Genomic DNA, 17,108 nt, shown 5'->3' with positions numbered 1-17,108 from the left:
GGAAACCTGATATATTTCATTGGTCAATTTAATTGACTGGCTTTGTGTTACATGTATAGGCTTTTCATTCCCATTAGGCTATTTATACTAAATAATTACATTAATTGGATGTTGTTCCTACCGTATGTTAGTTTTCACCGATATAATAAAAATCATATGTGTGTTGATTTATGTTGAGATTAGACTATTTTATTAATTTGAAAAATATATGGCTTTCGCATTTAAGAAAGACTGAATTTTCATAAATTGTGGGTACAAGTTTTGTTTCTTCATAGAAATCTGCTACATTTAATACAAATTATAACTTATCCAAATCTTTACCTGTTTTTATACATATTCTCTTCCCATTACTAGAGGAATAACTTCTTGAAGACAGAGTAACTTAAGCTTTTTGTACAATAGGACATTCTAGGTCCTCAAGGATAAAAATGTTCTTTTTTCACAAGGAATATGTTATTGATTGTACTATTTGTAATACATGCAATGTAAAGCCATTTATAATATTACCACTTGTTAAAATAAATTTATGCCTGAGCAAAGCAAGCACACCTATTTAATATGCCTTAAGGATATTCGTTTGTATAAATTTAGGCAGAAATTTCATCTGTACATACTACAACTTTCTTAATGCCTTAGGCCTTTAACTTTTTCAGGTTCACGCTACACAACTGTCCAGTTTATTTAACGGGAACGGAGAAGCACTTTTCCAAAGCAAACATTTAAATTAAGAATTTTTGAGTATCACTGCTTTTTCCCTAAGTTTTTACTCTAATATGCCTCCTTCCTTATTATAATTGGTGTTAAAAAGACAGACGTACAAACAGATACAGTAATACGTAGTTTGCCTCTGTGTGTAAAGATATATTCGCAATACTTTTAGCAATTTACTTGGCATGTTGACTAAGAGAAAAGACCAGCAGATTCTCTATGCAGCTCTAATCTCTACAAGGATCTGGGAACTGGGTAATTCAGTCCTTTATAGAAGCCACTTAACTGAAAAGGAAATGGTGTGCATTGAAGAAACATTGTGTACTGAGAGGGGTCTGATGATAAAGAACAAGGAGGGGAACCCTGGGGCTTGTTGATTTTTCTGACAGGACTTTGGCTGTAATCTTAGTCTCTAAGATTTAGACAAAGCTACAGATAATTTGCAATACCATCCCTCCCATTATAATGTTAATTTCATCTGCTGTCTAGATTCTCTAATTCAAAAACGTAAAGTAATTGTTGATTCTTTTAAAGCACTAAGTAGCCTTTATTCTGAAAGTTCAAGCATAATTTATTGGAGAGAATTAATGCCATGCTTACACTTTTAGTGTTGCCTTTCAAGTGTGGGTTTAACAAAGTACATCCTAAGGCAATTTCATCTGATCAGGTTTTGTACCTGGTCTTCACTGTGTGAAAATCATTCCCAAGGTGTATTGTGAGTAATTAAGATAAGCATAGGGATAGAAAATAATAGTTATGAGTTCCTAGTCTATAGTCATGTTCACTACGTGTCACGGATGTACCCTTAACAGATTTGACATATTTTAAAGGAATTCTGATTCCATATAGGTCTAGGGAAAATGTTTTATTATTATAATAATATTTCTTTTTATGTAGGTACATTGGCTCAGGCCCTAAAGAGTCTGCAATGTGGGAGCCCGAGGTTGGATCCCTGGATCCGGAAGATCCCCTGGAGAAGGAAATGGCTACTCACTCCAGCATTCTTATGGGGAGAATCCCATGGACTGAGGAGCCTGGCGGGCTACAGCCCATGGGGTCGCAGAGTCAGACACGACTGAGAGACTAACACTTTGACTTTTTAAAATGTACAATTTGCTCAGTTTTTTCTTGTTTCACACCATCCTAGAAAGTTTCATTAAATATATATATATATATTCCTGTAAATAGAGAATTCCCTAGCAGTCCAGTCTTAAGGACTCGGGGATTTCTGCTGCCTGGATTCGATCACTAATCCAAGAACTAAGATCCCACAATCTGCACCTCCTGGCCAAGGGGGTAAAAATCATCCCTGTAAATAAACTATATTAGCGTTTGACCATTCCATAGAGTTTTTTGGTATGGATGCTGTAGAGAGAGTTCATGCCTGAGATGTTAAAAAGTCCGCTACATTTCAGGAGTCACTTCCAGGAGTGAGATTATGGATTTAAGACTGTAGGTAACTTTTGAAGAAATGTTGGAATTCGCTGTCTTTCCCGGGTTTTCTTTTCTAAGCAGGCTGTTTTATCCAGTTCACAATCTTAGCACGGATCTTAGCACCCAACACACAGGGCATCCTAGGAAAGCTCCCTGGCACCTCCCACCTAAGGCGGGTACGAATCACAAGCTTCTACAAGTTGATGGACGGGTCGACACTGCGCCCAGCCCCGCCGTGACCACTGGACACTGGCGATTGGTTGCGCGTGAAAGGCGCGGAACCAATGGGAGTGGCGGTGTGGGAGAGTCGGTGCAGCGCGCGGGAAAGGGACCAATATAAACTGTGGCGGGAGATTCGTTTTCTGGACCTTGTCCCGTGAAACATCTTAGGCTGGAGAGTCAGTTGCTCGCCTCTCGAGTTCGAACATGGTGCGGACTAAAGCAAACAGTGTGCCTGGCAGCTACAGAAAAGGTGAGGCAGTCGGGCACAATAGTGGAGGCCAGGTGGTTCTCTGGGCAGCTCTACTATGGGCAGGAGAAGAGGGGGCCTCCCCTCCTGTCCGCCAAACTGGTCCAGCCCGCCAGGAAGCAGCAGCCTGATCCCTTTAACCAGGAGGAAGAAACGGCGGGGACAGAAGAGGGTTATCTGCTGTTCTGGATCGTGGGGCTCTCCTCTCCAATCCTTTCCAATAGGCTGGGTCGGAGAGTGTGGTGAGAACGTGACTCCCAGCCTCTTCGTGCCCCCTTCTGAATGCCCTCCTTTCCCTCTCTCCGCAGTGGTGGCTTCTCGAGCCCCCAGGAAGGTGCTTGGTTCCTCGACTTCTGCCGCTAATTCCACGCCGCTTTCCTCAAGGAAAGGTAAAAACGCCCCTGCAAGCTCCTACACGAACCCTCTCAAAAGGAGATCAGGCCAGGCACCACTGTTCCCCATACCCACCGCGGAGTTTCTTTTCCTGAGATTCTCACCCCCCAGAATTTCTTCCTTCCTTGCCTTTTGATGTAATGAGCGAGCCTTGGTCTCTTTGGCGGGCTGGGGTAGAGATGGAGGGGTCGCACGGTCTTAAAAAATTTCAAGCCTTGGGTTAGAGACGGACACACTTTCTCTTCAAACCTGTTTTTCTTTTCTGCCTTAGAGTTGTTATTTTTCTTAGCGTTGTTATTTTTCTTAATATTTACAACTGGACTTTTCTTGTATGAGGCTACTTAAGCACCTGTTTACTAGAATTGAGAGGAGAGTTGACAATGCTAATCACGTTTTTGTTTTCATATCTGCATATTGTTCTTTATCTTTCCTATTACCTTCCTTTCTCCCCGCCCCCCTTTTTTTTACGTTTGGTGTCAGTGTGTGTGAGTGTGTGTGTGTGTGTGTGTGTGTTCCAACTTTGCAGCTCCTGATTCTGTTTTTGGGACATTAGGAGGGAAAACTGGGCCAGGGAAAGAGCTTCACATTATTCCTTCTGTGCTAGGAGAGGTTGAGAAAATACCCTGCCATCTGGTGTCTCTCATTCCTTTTAGAAGGAAGTTGAGCAGTTTGGAAGATTATTTCTGCAAGCTCTAGTTAAGAACATACAGGAAAAAGTGTGTCAAACTTTAGTATGACAGTACATAAGACTAAATGAGTAGCTCTGTTCATGAACAAAATATGAAAAATATTTTCTGGTTGTAAACATCTTGTTAATGCTATTTTTCTAAGGTAAAGAATACATATAATAATGTTCTACATTATATTGATGTATAATGTACTATTGACTGAATACAACTTTATCATGTCAGATTTTAAAATTCACTTTAAAGATAGATCCCTTTAACTTTGCAGCAGGAGCTGCAAGGTTGGAACACACTCACACACACACACTGACACCAAACTTAAAAAAAAAAAGGGAAGAAAGGAAGGTAATAGGAATATCCTTTAGATTTGATGTTAAAGAATTGTTTCCCTTTAAGGAATGGGAATTATATTCTTAATTTTTATTTAGTTCTGTTTTATTTTATAGCTGAAAATAAGTATGCAGGAGGGAATCCAGTTTGTGTGCGCCCAACTCCCAAGTGGCAAAAAGGAATTGGAGAATTCTTCAGTCTGTCCCCTAAAGATTCAGAAAAAGAGAATAGAATTCCTGAGGAGGCAGGAAGCAGTGGCTTGGGAAAAGCAAAGAGAAAGTAAGTTTTCATGTTCTGAAGTATAAAGAAATACTTATATTCTTGAAAATAAAAGACAACTAAATATTGAGTAACTTTAAATTTTCTCTTTGAGGAGATAAGAAAATACAAACCAGAAGTTTTTTAAACTATGCTAACCTCTTATTATGTCACTCCCAAATTTCAAGCATCAATGAAAGGTACTATTTTTACTCATTTACTCAAAGAGGATCAGTTCCCATTCAGATGTCAAGTGCTACTTTATTAACCATGAACTTCTGGTCTTTATTCTCTATTTTTTTTCTATTTTCTATAGTCCTTTTTATTTTCAAAAAATAATTTCCATGTTTGTTTACCTTCATTTGCATTAACCCCAACTTTCAAAAAACTAGTAGTCCAGCTTTCATAGGAAATATATAACCAATGTGGAAAAGCTGGGAAATACAGAAATCCCCATCACTTAGAAACAACCAGGACTAATACCATGGTATATTTTCTTTACAACTTCTCTGTAAATACATAAGAATACTTCAAAACAAAACAAGATGGGGATAAAACTGCACACATGCAGAGTTCATTGTGTTAACTTTTTAAGAAGATACTTAAATCATGCTTTCAAGCTTTTTTTTTTTTTTGCATGGCTCTTTTCAGTTTATTGCATGAAGGAGTTACACTAGTCCAAGTTAAAAGAAGATCCCAAATGGTTACATTATACAAGCTGTGAAGTTTTTAAACTTATGAAAAAGGACAGAAGGGAAATCTACTCATTGAAAGGAAATCCTCACTTAAGCCTCAAGTGAGCCAAAAGCTCTTAAAACCCATGAACCTTCAGCTGGTGGTCCTTAGCCAGTCCAATCTCTACCAGGAACTGGCATATGTTCTTGCGCTGGTCACCCTGTAGCTGAATTACTTCTCCATATTCTGGATGCTCAATTACAGTACCATTGCAGGCAAATTTCTTCTTAAATGCCTTCACTAGTTTCTTTTTATTGTAATCATCAGCGATCCCTTAGTAGTAAGGGTCTTCCTGCCGTTTCTCCGTTGAATTCTTATATGGATATAATCCTCAGTGCCAGCAGGAAGCAGATCATCACCCTTACTTGCATCAGCAAAGGGGTCGAAAAAGCAGAGGTTTCTGGAAAACGGACATAAGATATGATTCCTTTTCCTCGGTGGAAACGGCCTGTGGAAGGCAGCAGCGGGAGAAGGCGGGCAGTGGGTACCAAGCCTTGGGAAGTGAGGGGCCTCGAGCGGGAGGCTGCTGAGTCCTTGGTGGCGGCTCAGTGACTGGGTCTGCTTTCAAGCTCTTAATGTCAGGAAAATGTTCATGATAAATGTTGAGCAAAACTGGATTCAAAAGTACAATCATTATTGCATAAAAGACATGTATATAAATACACCAAATCTCTGTACAAAATGTACCAAATATCATGAGTGATGTCACTGGGTAAAAACCTCTCCTCACACTCCCCGCTACCAATTTTCAACAACAAACATATTTTAAGAATCTGGGGGAAAAATACTTTTAGGAGGAAAAAAACAAGGGAAACCTGCTTTTTAAATAGATTTATGAGAAATAGTGCAGACTCTCTAAAGAGTGTTGAAGTTTTCATTTCAAAAATAAATTATTTGACTGGAGGTGGGGCGTGGTGAGTGTGGGTGGTATGACATCACTGCCATTGTGAAGCCTTCTGGTTTAAGACCCTGCTAGATACCTCCCAGCACCAGCCAGGAGCAGGTGATCCTTCTGGGCACCAAGCAGTGAGCCGGCCCAAGGTGGAGTGATCAACATGGACAAGTGGGCGGTGGCCGGGCTCACGCTGGGGCTGCTGCTTCTGGTACTGCTCCTACCCAAGCAAGTTTATTCATCCGTTCCTTTAACCAGCACAGAAGGTCCTCCAGCCCAAACCACAGCGGTCAACTGTGCCTTGCGGTCAACAGCTAGTCTCCTTGTTGTCTTGCTTGCCCTTCTACATCTCTACCATTAAGAGACTTGGCCAAGAAACATCTAGGTTTACCAACCCATATTCTAAAGCCCAGTCTGCAAGGCATCTAGAAATTCTGTGTCAGGAAGAAAATAAGAAAGTCTTCATCAAATCCATTAATTCCACCCCTTATTTTATTAAGGCAGAAAATGCTGAGAGTCTCAAATTGGATTAGTTTAAAGAGCATCTGAAGGATTTAAGCAGATAATGACAGCCAATATTAAATCTCCTGGAGTTTCATTATAAGAATGGAGACAATATCAGGAATTAATGATGTGATTAAATGTAACAAGAAACATGGACACTTCAGATTGTACCTTGCATCTAGATAATAATTGCATCTTCATCTAGAGAAAAAGGATGAGCTATGGAATGGAGATTCAGTTTTCATTTTGGTTCAAGAAATCTAGAAGGTAAACAATTAGGTAATGCAAAAAGCATCAGTGATTCTGTTTATGATGTACACTGGAAGGAATCAGCAGTTATTAAATCCTCTGTGTATTGTTTCAGCAGTCCTGGTTTAATGCTGATACACTCTCCATAAAGTTTTACATTGTTTTCATTGCTCTCTTGGGAACTTAACTCTTTTCCTCTGGGCTTTTGAATTTGACTTTGCATTTGGATTTCTGTAATAACTGAGATGTTCCAGGGCAATAATGGGTTAGAATATACTATAAATCCAAACATAGGTAATCCCTGCATATGTACTTAAAAGTCAAATTACAGTTATTTCCTGTAACACATTCCCATCCAACAATAGTGCCAGATTAGTTTAGCTAATTCTGATCTCTTAACTTTATTCCAAAGATTAGAAGTGCATTTAAAAAAAAAAAAAAAAAAAAAGAAGTGCATTGACTTCAAACAATCTTAAAATATTGCTTTCTATTTCTGCATGTGCTGAATAATTTTTAAAACCTAAAAATTGATGTTTTGAAGGCGTGTTTGATAAATTTGGAAATTAAGAGGCAAATATATGAAGGAGGTGAAAAATAATGTGTATTAGGTAGTTGGGAAGTGAAGACTGGAAACTTGCCTGCATTAAATTCATAACTGTTTTGTGCTTTCTGTAAATATACATTTATATATTAAACTTGATGAATAAGAATAGCTACATGTGGAACACTTTTTACATCAGTCAACATCAGTCATTATTTTTAGATAATTCTAAACCTAAGTGGACTTGATTCTGGAAAGTAAAACTTTAGATCTGCCTTGATGTATAGAAATCTTTTTAGAAGTAGAAATCATTGTTTTACATGTTCATACAATGATGCTTAAATGATAAGTATTCAATACTTATAGTACTCTAAATAAATTTTAACCAATATTTGTCATCGTTAGAAATCTAAACAGGAACAACAGACCTAACATCCATCTCAAGTTAAGTGAGATCCATGTGTGTGAATGAACACACTCTTGCTTCATATCTGAACACTGTACACCTATTTTGGATTGTACATTGTGTTTGGATTTGATTTGCATTGAACACAGCTAGATAAAAATAAATGGTTAAAGAGAAGTTTTAAAAAAGGAATTAACATATAAAATGATATTTTTGCATCTAAAATTTTAAGACAATATTGTTCATAAGATCATTTAGTTAATTATTATTGAGTGCTTACTATCCAACTTATGAGATATTTAAAAGGAATGTCAAATTCTTGAGCAGTAGCTGAACTTTATACCTTGTTGCTATATCACTATTATCATTTCTGTTAAAATAAAATCAACAAGCAAGAGGATACATTTTTGGATAGAGTTTTTTTTAACAGACTTGTTATCATGATCCTAAAAGTCTCTTTTAGGATCTTCTTCTCATTTACTGGCACCATTCTTCTTTATTCTTTCTCATTCTAATATGAACAACCTAACAGTCAGTATTCAAGAATATTCAACCATCCTCTTGAATTATTTGTGACTTCAATTAAAGAAACAAAATATTTTGCAATATAGCCAAATATGGCTATACCATTGATCATCATAGCAATAAAACCTATATTGCAGGTTTCCTATCATATAGTGAAAGATTATACATATAGTCTCATAAAGAACTTTGATCCATAGTATAATAAAATCTGTGACATAAAACTAGGTAATGGAGGTTTATCTTATTGCTTTAGGCCTCTTTCTTAGATTTGTTATTGTTTGAGAGTTGCATTTATCCCTTTATAGTAAATCAATAGATTGACTTTTTTCTCCCAGTTTTACTGAGACGTAATTGACAAACAGCACTATGTAAGTTTAAGGTATACAGTCTAGCGATTTGACTTACCTACATCATGAAATGATTACCACAATAGGTTTAGTGAACATCTATCTCATATTGATGCATTAAAGAAATAGAAAAATTTTTTCCTTGTGATAGGAATTCTTTCAATAGTTTATTATTGATTATAAATAGAAAACTATCAGTATATCAGAAGGACTTCTATTATAATCTCCCTAGTTCTTTATCTGGAATATGGCTACTCTTATGGCTTTAATATTCTCACAAGGCAGGGTAAATTTCCCTGATGCATAGGGGAGAATCTGAATCAAGAAAAACTGTCTTCTTAAAACCTTAAATCAGGTCTTTGAAGAAAAGAATTTTGGATTACAATAGTGTTCATTTGTTAACTTCATTTAATTTCCAGGAAAGTACAATGAAGACCTCTTGGTAATGTAATAGTGGATGAGTCAATGGTAATGTTACACCAAGTCAGAATATCCTTGTTTTAGCTTCCTTTTTTCACCTTCTAGCTCTATGTCTAGATCTAATTTGAAAACTGACTGTTTTAGGATAGATCTCACAAATCTTTACCAGGTCTAAAAAATTCTGACTTAAAAATTTTAATTGACTTTTTCTCTATAAAAATTATACTGAGTACCAGAGGACTTCGGGATAATGTAAGTTGTTTTTCAAAAGCTATGTTTACCATATGCCAACAATACAATTTGGGCATTTTCTAATTAGATAATACATTCATAAATTCCAAAGGATATGCAGTCAAATATGACAACTTGCTGTTTTCTCTGTTCAAATGGATTGGTTGAATTTTTTTTGCTTTCTATTATCACAGAGTTCTTGCTGAAGGATTATACTGCTTCATCAATCTACTTAACACACTGAAAGAAGATGTTATAGAAATAGAGATTCCCTCTTAAATAAAAATGGCAACATATTCTAAAGGGGAAACAGACTTGCAAATTAAGAGGCAAAATAGATTATTAAAAATTTTTGTCACTTTAGTATTTGGAATCTGTAGGGATTTGTCAATTTATGGGAGTTTAATTTTCTGTCATTTCTAGTCACTTGACCAGATCCACTGCACTGTTAATGTTCTTGATTTACATAAGTTTTTAAAAACTATTCATGTTTTGTTTTTAAAACATTTGACTCAGGTGACTACTGAAGTTCTCTTTTCTTTCCACAGAGCATGTCCTTTGCCACCTGATCACACAGATGATGAAAAAGAATAGAACTTTCTTATTCACCCTTGACTGTTGTCTCCTGTTTACTCTGGTATTCTAGGATGTAAATTTGCATAAATGTATTTGTTCCAATTAGTTTTGTTGAGTAGGCATTTAATTTAAAAAATGAGGCTTACATTTAGTTATTCTAAAGCAAGTAGTTATGATATTGGAAAGTTTGTAAGATTAATTACGGTTAACATAGTATTTGGTTTCCTTTACCTATTATTAAGCTTTTTATTGCCAAAATTATTACATGATATTCTAATTATGAATCTGCTGTATTTGAGATTTGCTTAGATCTTTGTACTGTTGCCATTTTATTGGCATTTGATTATTGGAATGATGCCATATTTTTCTTCCTTTTATTTGCTTTAAAAAAGCAGAGGTAGATTTTTGCACATTTAAAAAGTAATGTTAATTAAACTGAACCTATACCCTTTTTAAGAAAGGGGGCCAAAGAGGCAATGTTGCAAAAATCTGGATGGCTGTCTACCTTCTCCTTAGAAAAATTTACGGGCAGTTTGGTCCTAAGGTTTAAAGAATTAATAAAGCTTCTGAAAACAACAGCAAAAATATAAAATTTTTTTATATTGGAATAGTGGAATTCCATAGTGGAATCAGACAGGAAAATTACATAGACTATTTTAAAAGAGAGGAATTTCCCTAGAATATACCTTTGGTTTAGTGTCATAAAATATTACCCTTTGGGCCTATGCCCAAATCAATAAAACATGAAAGACAGATCGTGCCATAAACCCAGAACTGTCTAAAGTCCTTAGAGCTACTATCATGCTTTTCAAGATAACCAGGGGTATAATCAAAGTGGGTATAGTAGTACTTAGTAACTGATATTTTTCTTCCTCATCAAGCTTTTTGCTCACTGACTTCCTGTTATCAAAGTTAGCAATGTTTAACAGACATACTTTTCTGAAGTTTGTTTTTAATAAATGAATACTTATTTTCATAAAACTATCCATGTGTGTGCTTTCTAAGATTTTATCCTACTAGGTATTTCTATTTTATTCCTTCCAAATGCAAATAACTGTACAGACCTGATTTTATGAACTTCCAAAATAAGTCCTGATGACTATAGATTAAATTTTTTGCTTAGATATTAAACATACTGTTACTGAATTGGGACCAGAGTTTTATCCTAAGTTCTTCCTTGATAATTAGGCTTTTGATGGATTTGAAATCTGATTTGCTGTTTTTCATTGATGGAGAGAGGAACTTGACGGAACATGTGTCTAATGAAATCTAATTTTGATATGTAATTGTTTCCCAAAAAATTTGACCTAAAGAAACTGCAGTCTTTTCAAATACAATCCTTTCAAAATATACAATTGTTAGTGATGTCTAACTATATTAAGGAGGGCATGGAAACCCACCCCAGTATTCTTGCTTGGAGAATCCCATGGACAAAGGAGCCTGGTGGGTTACAGTCCATAGGGTTGCAAAGAGTTGGACACAACGGAAGTGACTTAGCAACAAAGCGACTTTATTAGGCAGACTTCCCAGGTGGTGCAGTGGTTATGAATCCAGCTGCCAATGAGGAGATGCAAGAGACGTGGGTTCAATCCCTGGCAAGAGATGCAGGTTCGATCCCTGGGTCAGGGATATCTCCTGAAGTAGGAAATAGCAACCTACTCCAGTATTCTTGCCTGGAAAATTCCATGGACAGAGGAGTCTGGCAGGCTACAGTCCATAGGATCATTAAGAGTTGAACACGATTGAGCATACAGCACATACATACAACTTTATTAGTCAGAGGTCTCATGTCATCTGTTTCCTTGTCAAAGCTTTTTTAAAATGTAGATTGTAAAATTTAGCTCCTTCTAAACATAAGTATGATCATGATGGTGTGATCACTCAGCTAGAGCCAGACATCCTGGAGTGCGACGTCAAGTGGGCCTTAGGAAGCATCACTACAAATAAAGCTAGTGGAGGTAATGGAATTCCAGCTGAGCTATTTCAAATCCTGAAAGATGATGCTGTGAAAGTGCTGCACTCCATATGCCAGCAAATTTGGAAAACTCAGCAGTGGCCACAGGACTGGAAAAGGTCAGTTTTCATTCCAATCCAATGCCAAAGAATGTTAAAACTACTGCACAATTGTAGTCATCTCACACACTAACAAAGTAATACTCAAAATTCTCTAAGCTAGGCTTAAATAGTACGTGAATGAAGAACTTCCAGATGTTCCAGCTGGATTAAGACAAAGGCAGAGGAACCAGAGTTGCCAACATCCATTGGATCATAGAAAAAGCAAGAGAATTCCAGACAAACGTCTACTTCTGCTTCATTACGTTAAAGCCTTTGTGTGGATCGCAACAAACTGTGGAAAATGGTTAAAGAGATGGAAATAGCAGACCACTTTACTTGCCTCCTGAGAAATCTGTATGCAGGTCAAGAAGTAACAATTAGAACTGGATATGGAACACCAGACTGGTTCAAAATTGGGAAAGGAGTATGTCAAGGCTATATGTATTGTCACCTCGCTTATTTAACTCATATACAGAGCACATCATGCAAAATGCCGGGCTGGATGAAGCACAAGCTGGAAACAAGATTGCTGGGAGAAATATCAATAACCTCAGATATGCAGATGACACCACCCTTATCGCAGAAAGTGAAGAGGAATCAAAGAACCTCTTGATGAAGGTGAAAGAGGAAAGTGAAAAAGCTGGCTTAAAACTCAACATTCAAAAAATGAAGGTCATGGCATCCGATCCCATCACTTCGTGGCAAATAGATGGGGAAACTGTGGAAACAGTGAGAGACTTTATTTTCCTGGGCTTCATCATCACTGCAGATGGTGACTGCAGCCATGAAATTAAAAGACGCTTGCTCCTTGGAAGGAAAGCTATGACCAACCTAGACAGTGTATTAAAAAGCAGAGACATTACTTTGAATTGATGCTTTTGAACTGTGGTGTTGGAGAAGACTCTTGAGAGTCCCTTGGACTGCAAGGAGATCAATCCTGAATATTTTTTGGAAGGACTTAGGCTGAAGCTGAAGCTCCAATACTTTGGCCATCTAATGTGAAGAACTGACTCATTGGAAAAGACCCTGATGCTGGGAAAGATTGAAGGCAGGAGGAGAAGGGGACGACAAAGGATGAGAAGGTTGGATGGTATCACCATCCAACGGACATGTTGACTCAATGGACATGAGTTTGAGCAAGCTCTGGGAGTTAGTGATGGACAGGGAAGTCTGGCGTGCTGCAGTCCACAGGGTTGCAAAGAGTAGGACACGACTGAGCAACTGAACTGACTGAAACATAAGTACAGGCTCCCTGTTTTACGTTGAAACTGAATCAAAAAATGAAATGTATATATTAAAAAGATAAAATAAGTTTTAATTTTGTACCCTTCTTCACAAAGTTTAACCTGGCTTTTCTTTTTGAATGGATTATTCAAATAATTAGTGTTCAATTCCTGAGCAAACTGACTAAAGCTACTGTTCTGGAATTTTTGAATGCTAATGGAATTTGTGAGATTCATACAAATTATGTTTACATAGTTTCAAAAGGCAGATAATACTATAATGAAAATTATAGTCTGCTCAGGTTTATTTATGAGATGACAAATACCATTTTTTTTTAAAAAGCAGAAAAATAAAGCCTAAACTAACTGAACTTTTCCTATATTATATATACACTGCTTCCAAATCTCATCGTATGTCGAATTCTTCATGCTAACTCACTTTTGGAAAAATTGAAGATTCAGCTGGGTCTTAGTCCAGCTAACATTGTTGCAATGGTTCCTTTTACCTTTGAGGATAGCCTGTGGAGGTGGGGAAGATTTTCACTGAATTCCCCCAAACTGGGAGGAGTGTTAGAAGCTATCTTATTCAACTCAAGCTGCCTATAGCTTTTCAGTAGATGGACTATTTTATTAGCTGGCAGTGCTAATTGAAGATGCTATTAGTTAAAAGTTTGATTTTTGGACTTTCCTGGTGGTACAGTGGATAAGGATTCACCTGCCAATGCAGGGGACAAGGGTTCAATCCCTGGTCTGGGAAGAGTCCACATGCCTCAGAGTAACTAAGCCCATAACTACTGAGCCCGCTTGCTGCAACTACTGACACCTGTGCACCAGAAGCCTGTGCTCTGCAACCAAAGCCACCATAATGAGAAGCCCATGCACCACAATGAAGAGTAGCCCCCGAATGCCAGCACAACCAAAAGAAATTAAAAAAAATTTTTTTCTTAACTCCCCTCCTGTTCTTGGTTCTATCCTTGAAATAACAGAACAAATTTCTCCTTTCCAAAACAACCTTCAAGTATTTAATAATAGTTGTTATATCTTTAGCCTTCTCTTCCTAAGTCTAAACATTATATTGCTTATGTCACACGCATCCTAAGTGAGTTTCTATAAGTCCCTTGTGCAGGGGGCCATGCCTTGTGTGTTGTATATTGCTTAGGCAGATAAACAGTAAATCTAGCTTTTTCTTCTAACTGATACCAAGTATTCATTAATTTTGGTATCTTCATGTTTGTCTATTTTGTCTTTTGTATTCGGAGATGCCAATGGAAGTCTAAGAATATTTGAATATTTAAATATTAATCATTGATTAACAATATTGGGTTTCAAAAAAATAAACATTAGATAACCTAATTCTTTCTTAAATGATTACAAAGGACAATTTAAAAAATGACAAAAAGCTTTGAAGAGATTGAGAAAAAGGCTAGAGGTATCTTGTATTGATCTGAAGGATGGAGGTACAGTATTGACCTTGAAGGCTGTTTGAGATCTATCCTAGATTTGAGAGCACTGTCTTAATTATGGTTCATATTAAGAATATGGATTCCTGGGGACTTCCCTGGTGGTCCAGGGGTTAAGACTCTGCATTTCCATTACAGAGGTTGTGGGTTCTATCCCTGGTCAGGGAAGTAAGAGCCCACATGCTGCATGGCATGACTGAAATAAGTAAACAATAAAGTTTAAAAACTAAAAAGTTGATATGGATAATAGTTTTTAAAAAAAGACTATGGAGTTCTGTGATACTGCTCACAAAATCCTGAAAGTGCAGTTAAGCTCACATAGCTAATTTTAGGTGTGGATTGTGCTATATACTTATTTATTTGGATTTTAAAATATTTATCAGTATTTTAGGTGGATTTACATACAATAAAATGCATATGTTTTCAGTGTACAAGTTTTCATAAATGTATACACATATACCATACATCTTTAGAGGTCTCCAAGTAATGAGTGTATTGAAAATGATGGATTTAAATAAGTCAAGTGATCATTTAGGAGTCAAGCCAGCCAGGTATTCATACACCTACACAAAAGTAACTGAATAATTTTTTTAAATTGTAAAAAGAGAGGGTGTAAATGCTACTGTATGTCATATTTCTTCAGACAACAGGAAAAATGAATGATGCATAGGAATTTGCAGTTTTATATTGGCTTAAACTACCAACTATTACCCAATAAAACATTTCTTTCTATAGAACAAATTTATTGTATTTATATTTTTAATATTTAAAGACATCTAAGTCCATCATAGTTTCATTTTAGATAAGTTGTTGCTCATTGGGCTTATTGTTTACTTTTCTAATTAAAAAGTTTAAAATATTTAACCTGTTGGCAATTGAAATACCAAGCTCTATTTTGCTAGTTACAGCCAGTGTATTTTTAAAGAACAATTAATTGTCCTTTAAGTCTGACTAGATGTACTCAGATTCTATTTGCATTTTGTTTGTGTATACTCCCACATGTATGTATGTCCAGGGCAAGGGTTGAAATGTTTTAGACTTCTTTAACAACCTACTACTGACATTTGAACCTGAAGTTATTTCCTTCAGGTTTTGCTGAATAGACTCTCTCTGGTGAACTAATTTAACACTGTCTCACATGTACAGGAAACTAACAGATCTGCTGTTTCTTTAAAATTACCAAAGCTCATTCCTCTGCCCTGGCTAGGTGGACAACTGTTCAATATTGGTGACCAAGGCTATCATAACCAGTAAAATTATCATGCCCAAATTATTATGACCAATAGCCAGTAGTTGGAAAGACATTCACTGCCATGGACTAGAGCAGCGGTCCCCAACCTCTGGGATCTAATGCCTGATGATCTGAGGTGGAAGTGATGTAATAATAGTAGAAATAAAGTGCATAATAAACACAATGTGCTTGAATCATCCTAAAACCATTCCCCCCAACCCAGGTAGGTGGAAAAATTCTTTCATGAAATTGGTGCCCAGCGCCAAAAAGGCTGGGGACTGTTGGACTAGAGAACAAATTGAGGAACTACTATTAAGCTTTATTGTGATCCACACAGTCAAAGGCTTTGGCATAGTCAATAAAGCAGAAATAGATGTTTTTCTGGAACTCTCTTCCTTTTTCCATGATCCAGCAATAAACTGTGGACAATTCTGAAAGAGATGGGAATACCAGACCACCTGACCTGCCTCTTGATAAACCTGTATGCAGGTCAGGAAGCAACAGTTAGAACTCGACATGGAACAACAGACTGGTTCCAAATAGGAAAAGGAATACGTGAAGGCTGTATATTGTCACCCTGCTTATATAACTTATATGCAGAGTACATCATGAGAAACTTGTCCTTCTGGGCTGGAAGAAGGACAAGCTGGAATCAAGATTGCCGGGAGAAATATCAATAACCTCAGATATGCAGATGACACCACCCTTATGGCAGAAAGTGAAGAGGAACTAAATAGCCTCTTGATGAAAGTGAAAGAGGAGAGTAAAAAAGTTGGCTTAAAGCTCAACATTCAGAAAACAAAGATCATGGCATCTGGTCCCATCACTTCATGGGAAATAGATGGGGAAACAGTGGAAACAGTGTCAGACTTTATTTTGGGGGGCTCGAAAATCACTGCAGATGGTGATTTCAGCCATGAAATTAAAAGACACTTACTCCTTGGAAGGAAAGTTATGACCAACCTAGATAGCATATTAAAAAGCAGAGACATTACCTTGCCAACAATGGTCTGTCTAGTCAAGGCTATGGTTTTTTCCAGTGGTCATGTATGGATGTGAGAGTTGGACCATAACTGAGAGTGGAAAAATTGATGCTTTTGAAGTGTGGTGTTGGAGAAGACTCTTGAGAGTTCCTTGGACTGCAAGGAGATCCAACCAGTCCATTCTAAAGGAGATCAGTCCTGGGTGTTCATTGGAAGGACTGATGCTGAAGCTCAAACTCCAATACTTCAGCCACCTCATGCGAAGAGTTGACTCATTGGAAAAGACTGATGCTGGAAGGGCTTGGGGGCAGGAGGAGAAGGGGACGACAGAGGATGAGATGGCTGGATGGCATCACCCACTCGATGGACATGAGTTTGAGTGAACTCCGGGAGTTGGTGATGGATAGGGAGGCCTGGCGTGCTGCAATTCATGGGGTCGCAGAGTCGGACAC

The 17,108-nt window shown here is 37.3% G+C and overlaps 1 protein-coding gene and 1 pseudogene across 4 annotated transcripts; one reads left to right on the top strand and one right to left on the bottom strand.

The window, feature by feature from the left end:
* Nucleotides 1-2,452: 2,452 nt before the first annotated feature.
* On the top strand, nucleotides 2,453-10,688 carry PCLAF (PCNA clamp associated factor). Of its 4 annotated transcripts, none has more exons than XM_006043989.3 (4): nucleotides 2,453-2,614; nucleotides 2,920-3,000; nucleotides 4,137-4,299; nucleotides 9,677-10,688. In XM_006043989.3, exons 1-4 carry the CDS (start codon nucleotides 2,569-2,571, stop codon nucleotides 9,720-9,722), a joined length of 336 nt encoding a protein of 111 aa, XP_006044051.1. In that variant the 5' UTR covers nucleotides 2,453-2,568; the 3' UTR covers nucleotides 9,723-10,688. The 4 variants fall into 4 exon arrangements, with proteins under 4 accessions (XP_006044051.1, XP_044781048.1, XP_044781049.1 ...); XM_044925113.1 differs by having other exon boundaries at nucleotides 9,323-9,741; XM_044925114.1 differs by lacking the exon at nucleotides 9,677-10,688 and adding an exon at nucleotides 4,930-5,233.
* LOC102410100 lies at nucleotides 4,900-6,070 on the bottom strand (annotated as a pseudogene).
* Nucleotides 10,689-17,108: the final 6,420 nt, after the last annotated feature.

Source organism: Bubalus bubalis, chromosome 11, assembly GCF_019923935.1.
Source record: "Bubalus bubalis isolate 160015118507 breed Murrah chromosome 11, NDDB_SH_1, whole genome shotgun sequence".
Lineage (NCBI taxonomy): Eukaryota > Metazoa > Chordata > Mammalia > Artiodactyla > Bovidae > Bubalus > Bubalus bubalis.
This window is presented reverse-complemented; position numbering and strand designations above follow the sequence as displayed.

What these genes read in the sequence shown, in the direction of transcription:
- PCLAF (XM_044925113.1), top strand. Translation starts at nt 2,569, where the DNA reads ATGGTGCGGACTAAAGCAAACAGTGTGCCTGGCAGCTACAGAAAAG. An exon ending in GCCTGGCAGCTACAGAAAAG is followed by an intron (nt 2,615 to 2,919) that starts GTGAGGCAGTCG and finishes CTCTCTCCGCAG; the next exon opens with TGGTGGCTTCTCGAGCCCCC. An exon ending in GCCGCTTTCCTCAAGGAAAG is followed by an intron (nt 3,001 to 4,136) that starts GTAAAAACGCCC and finishes TTTATTTTATAG; the next exon opens with CTGAAAATAAGTATGCAGGA.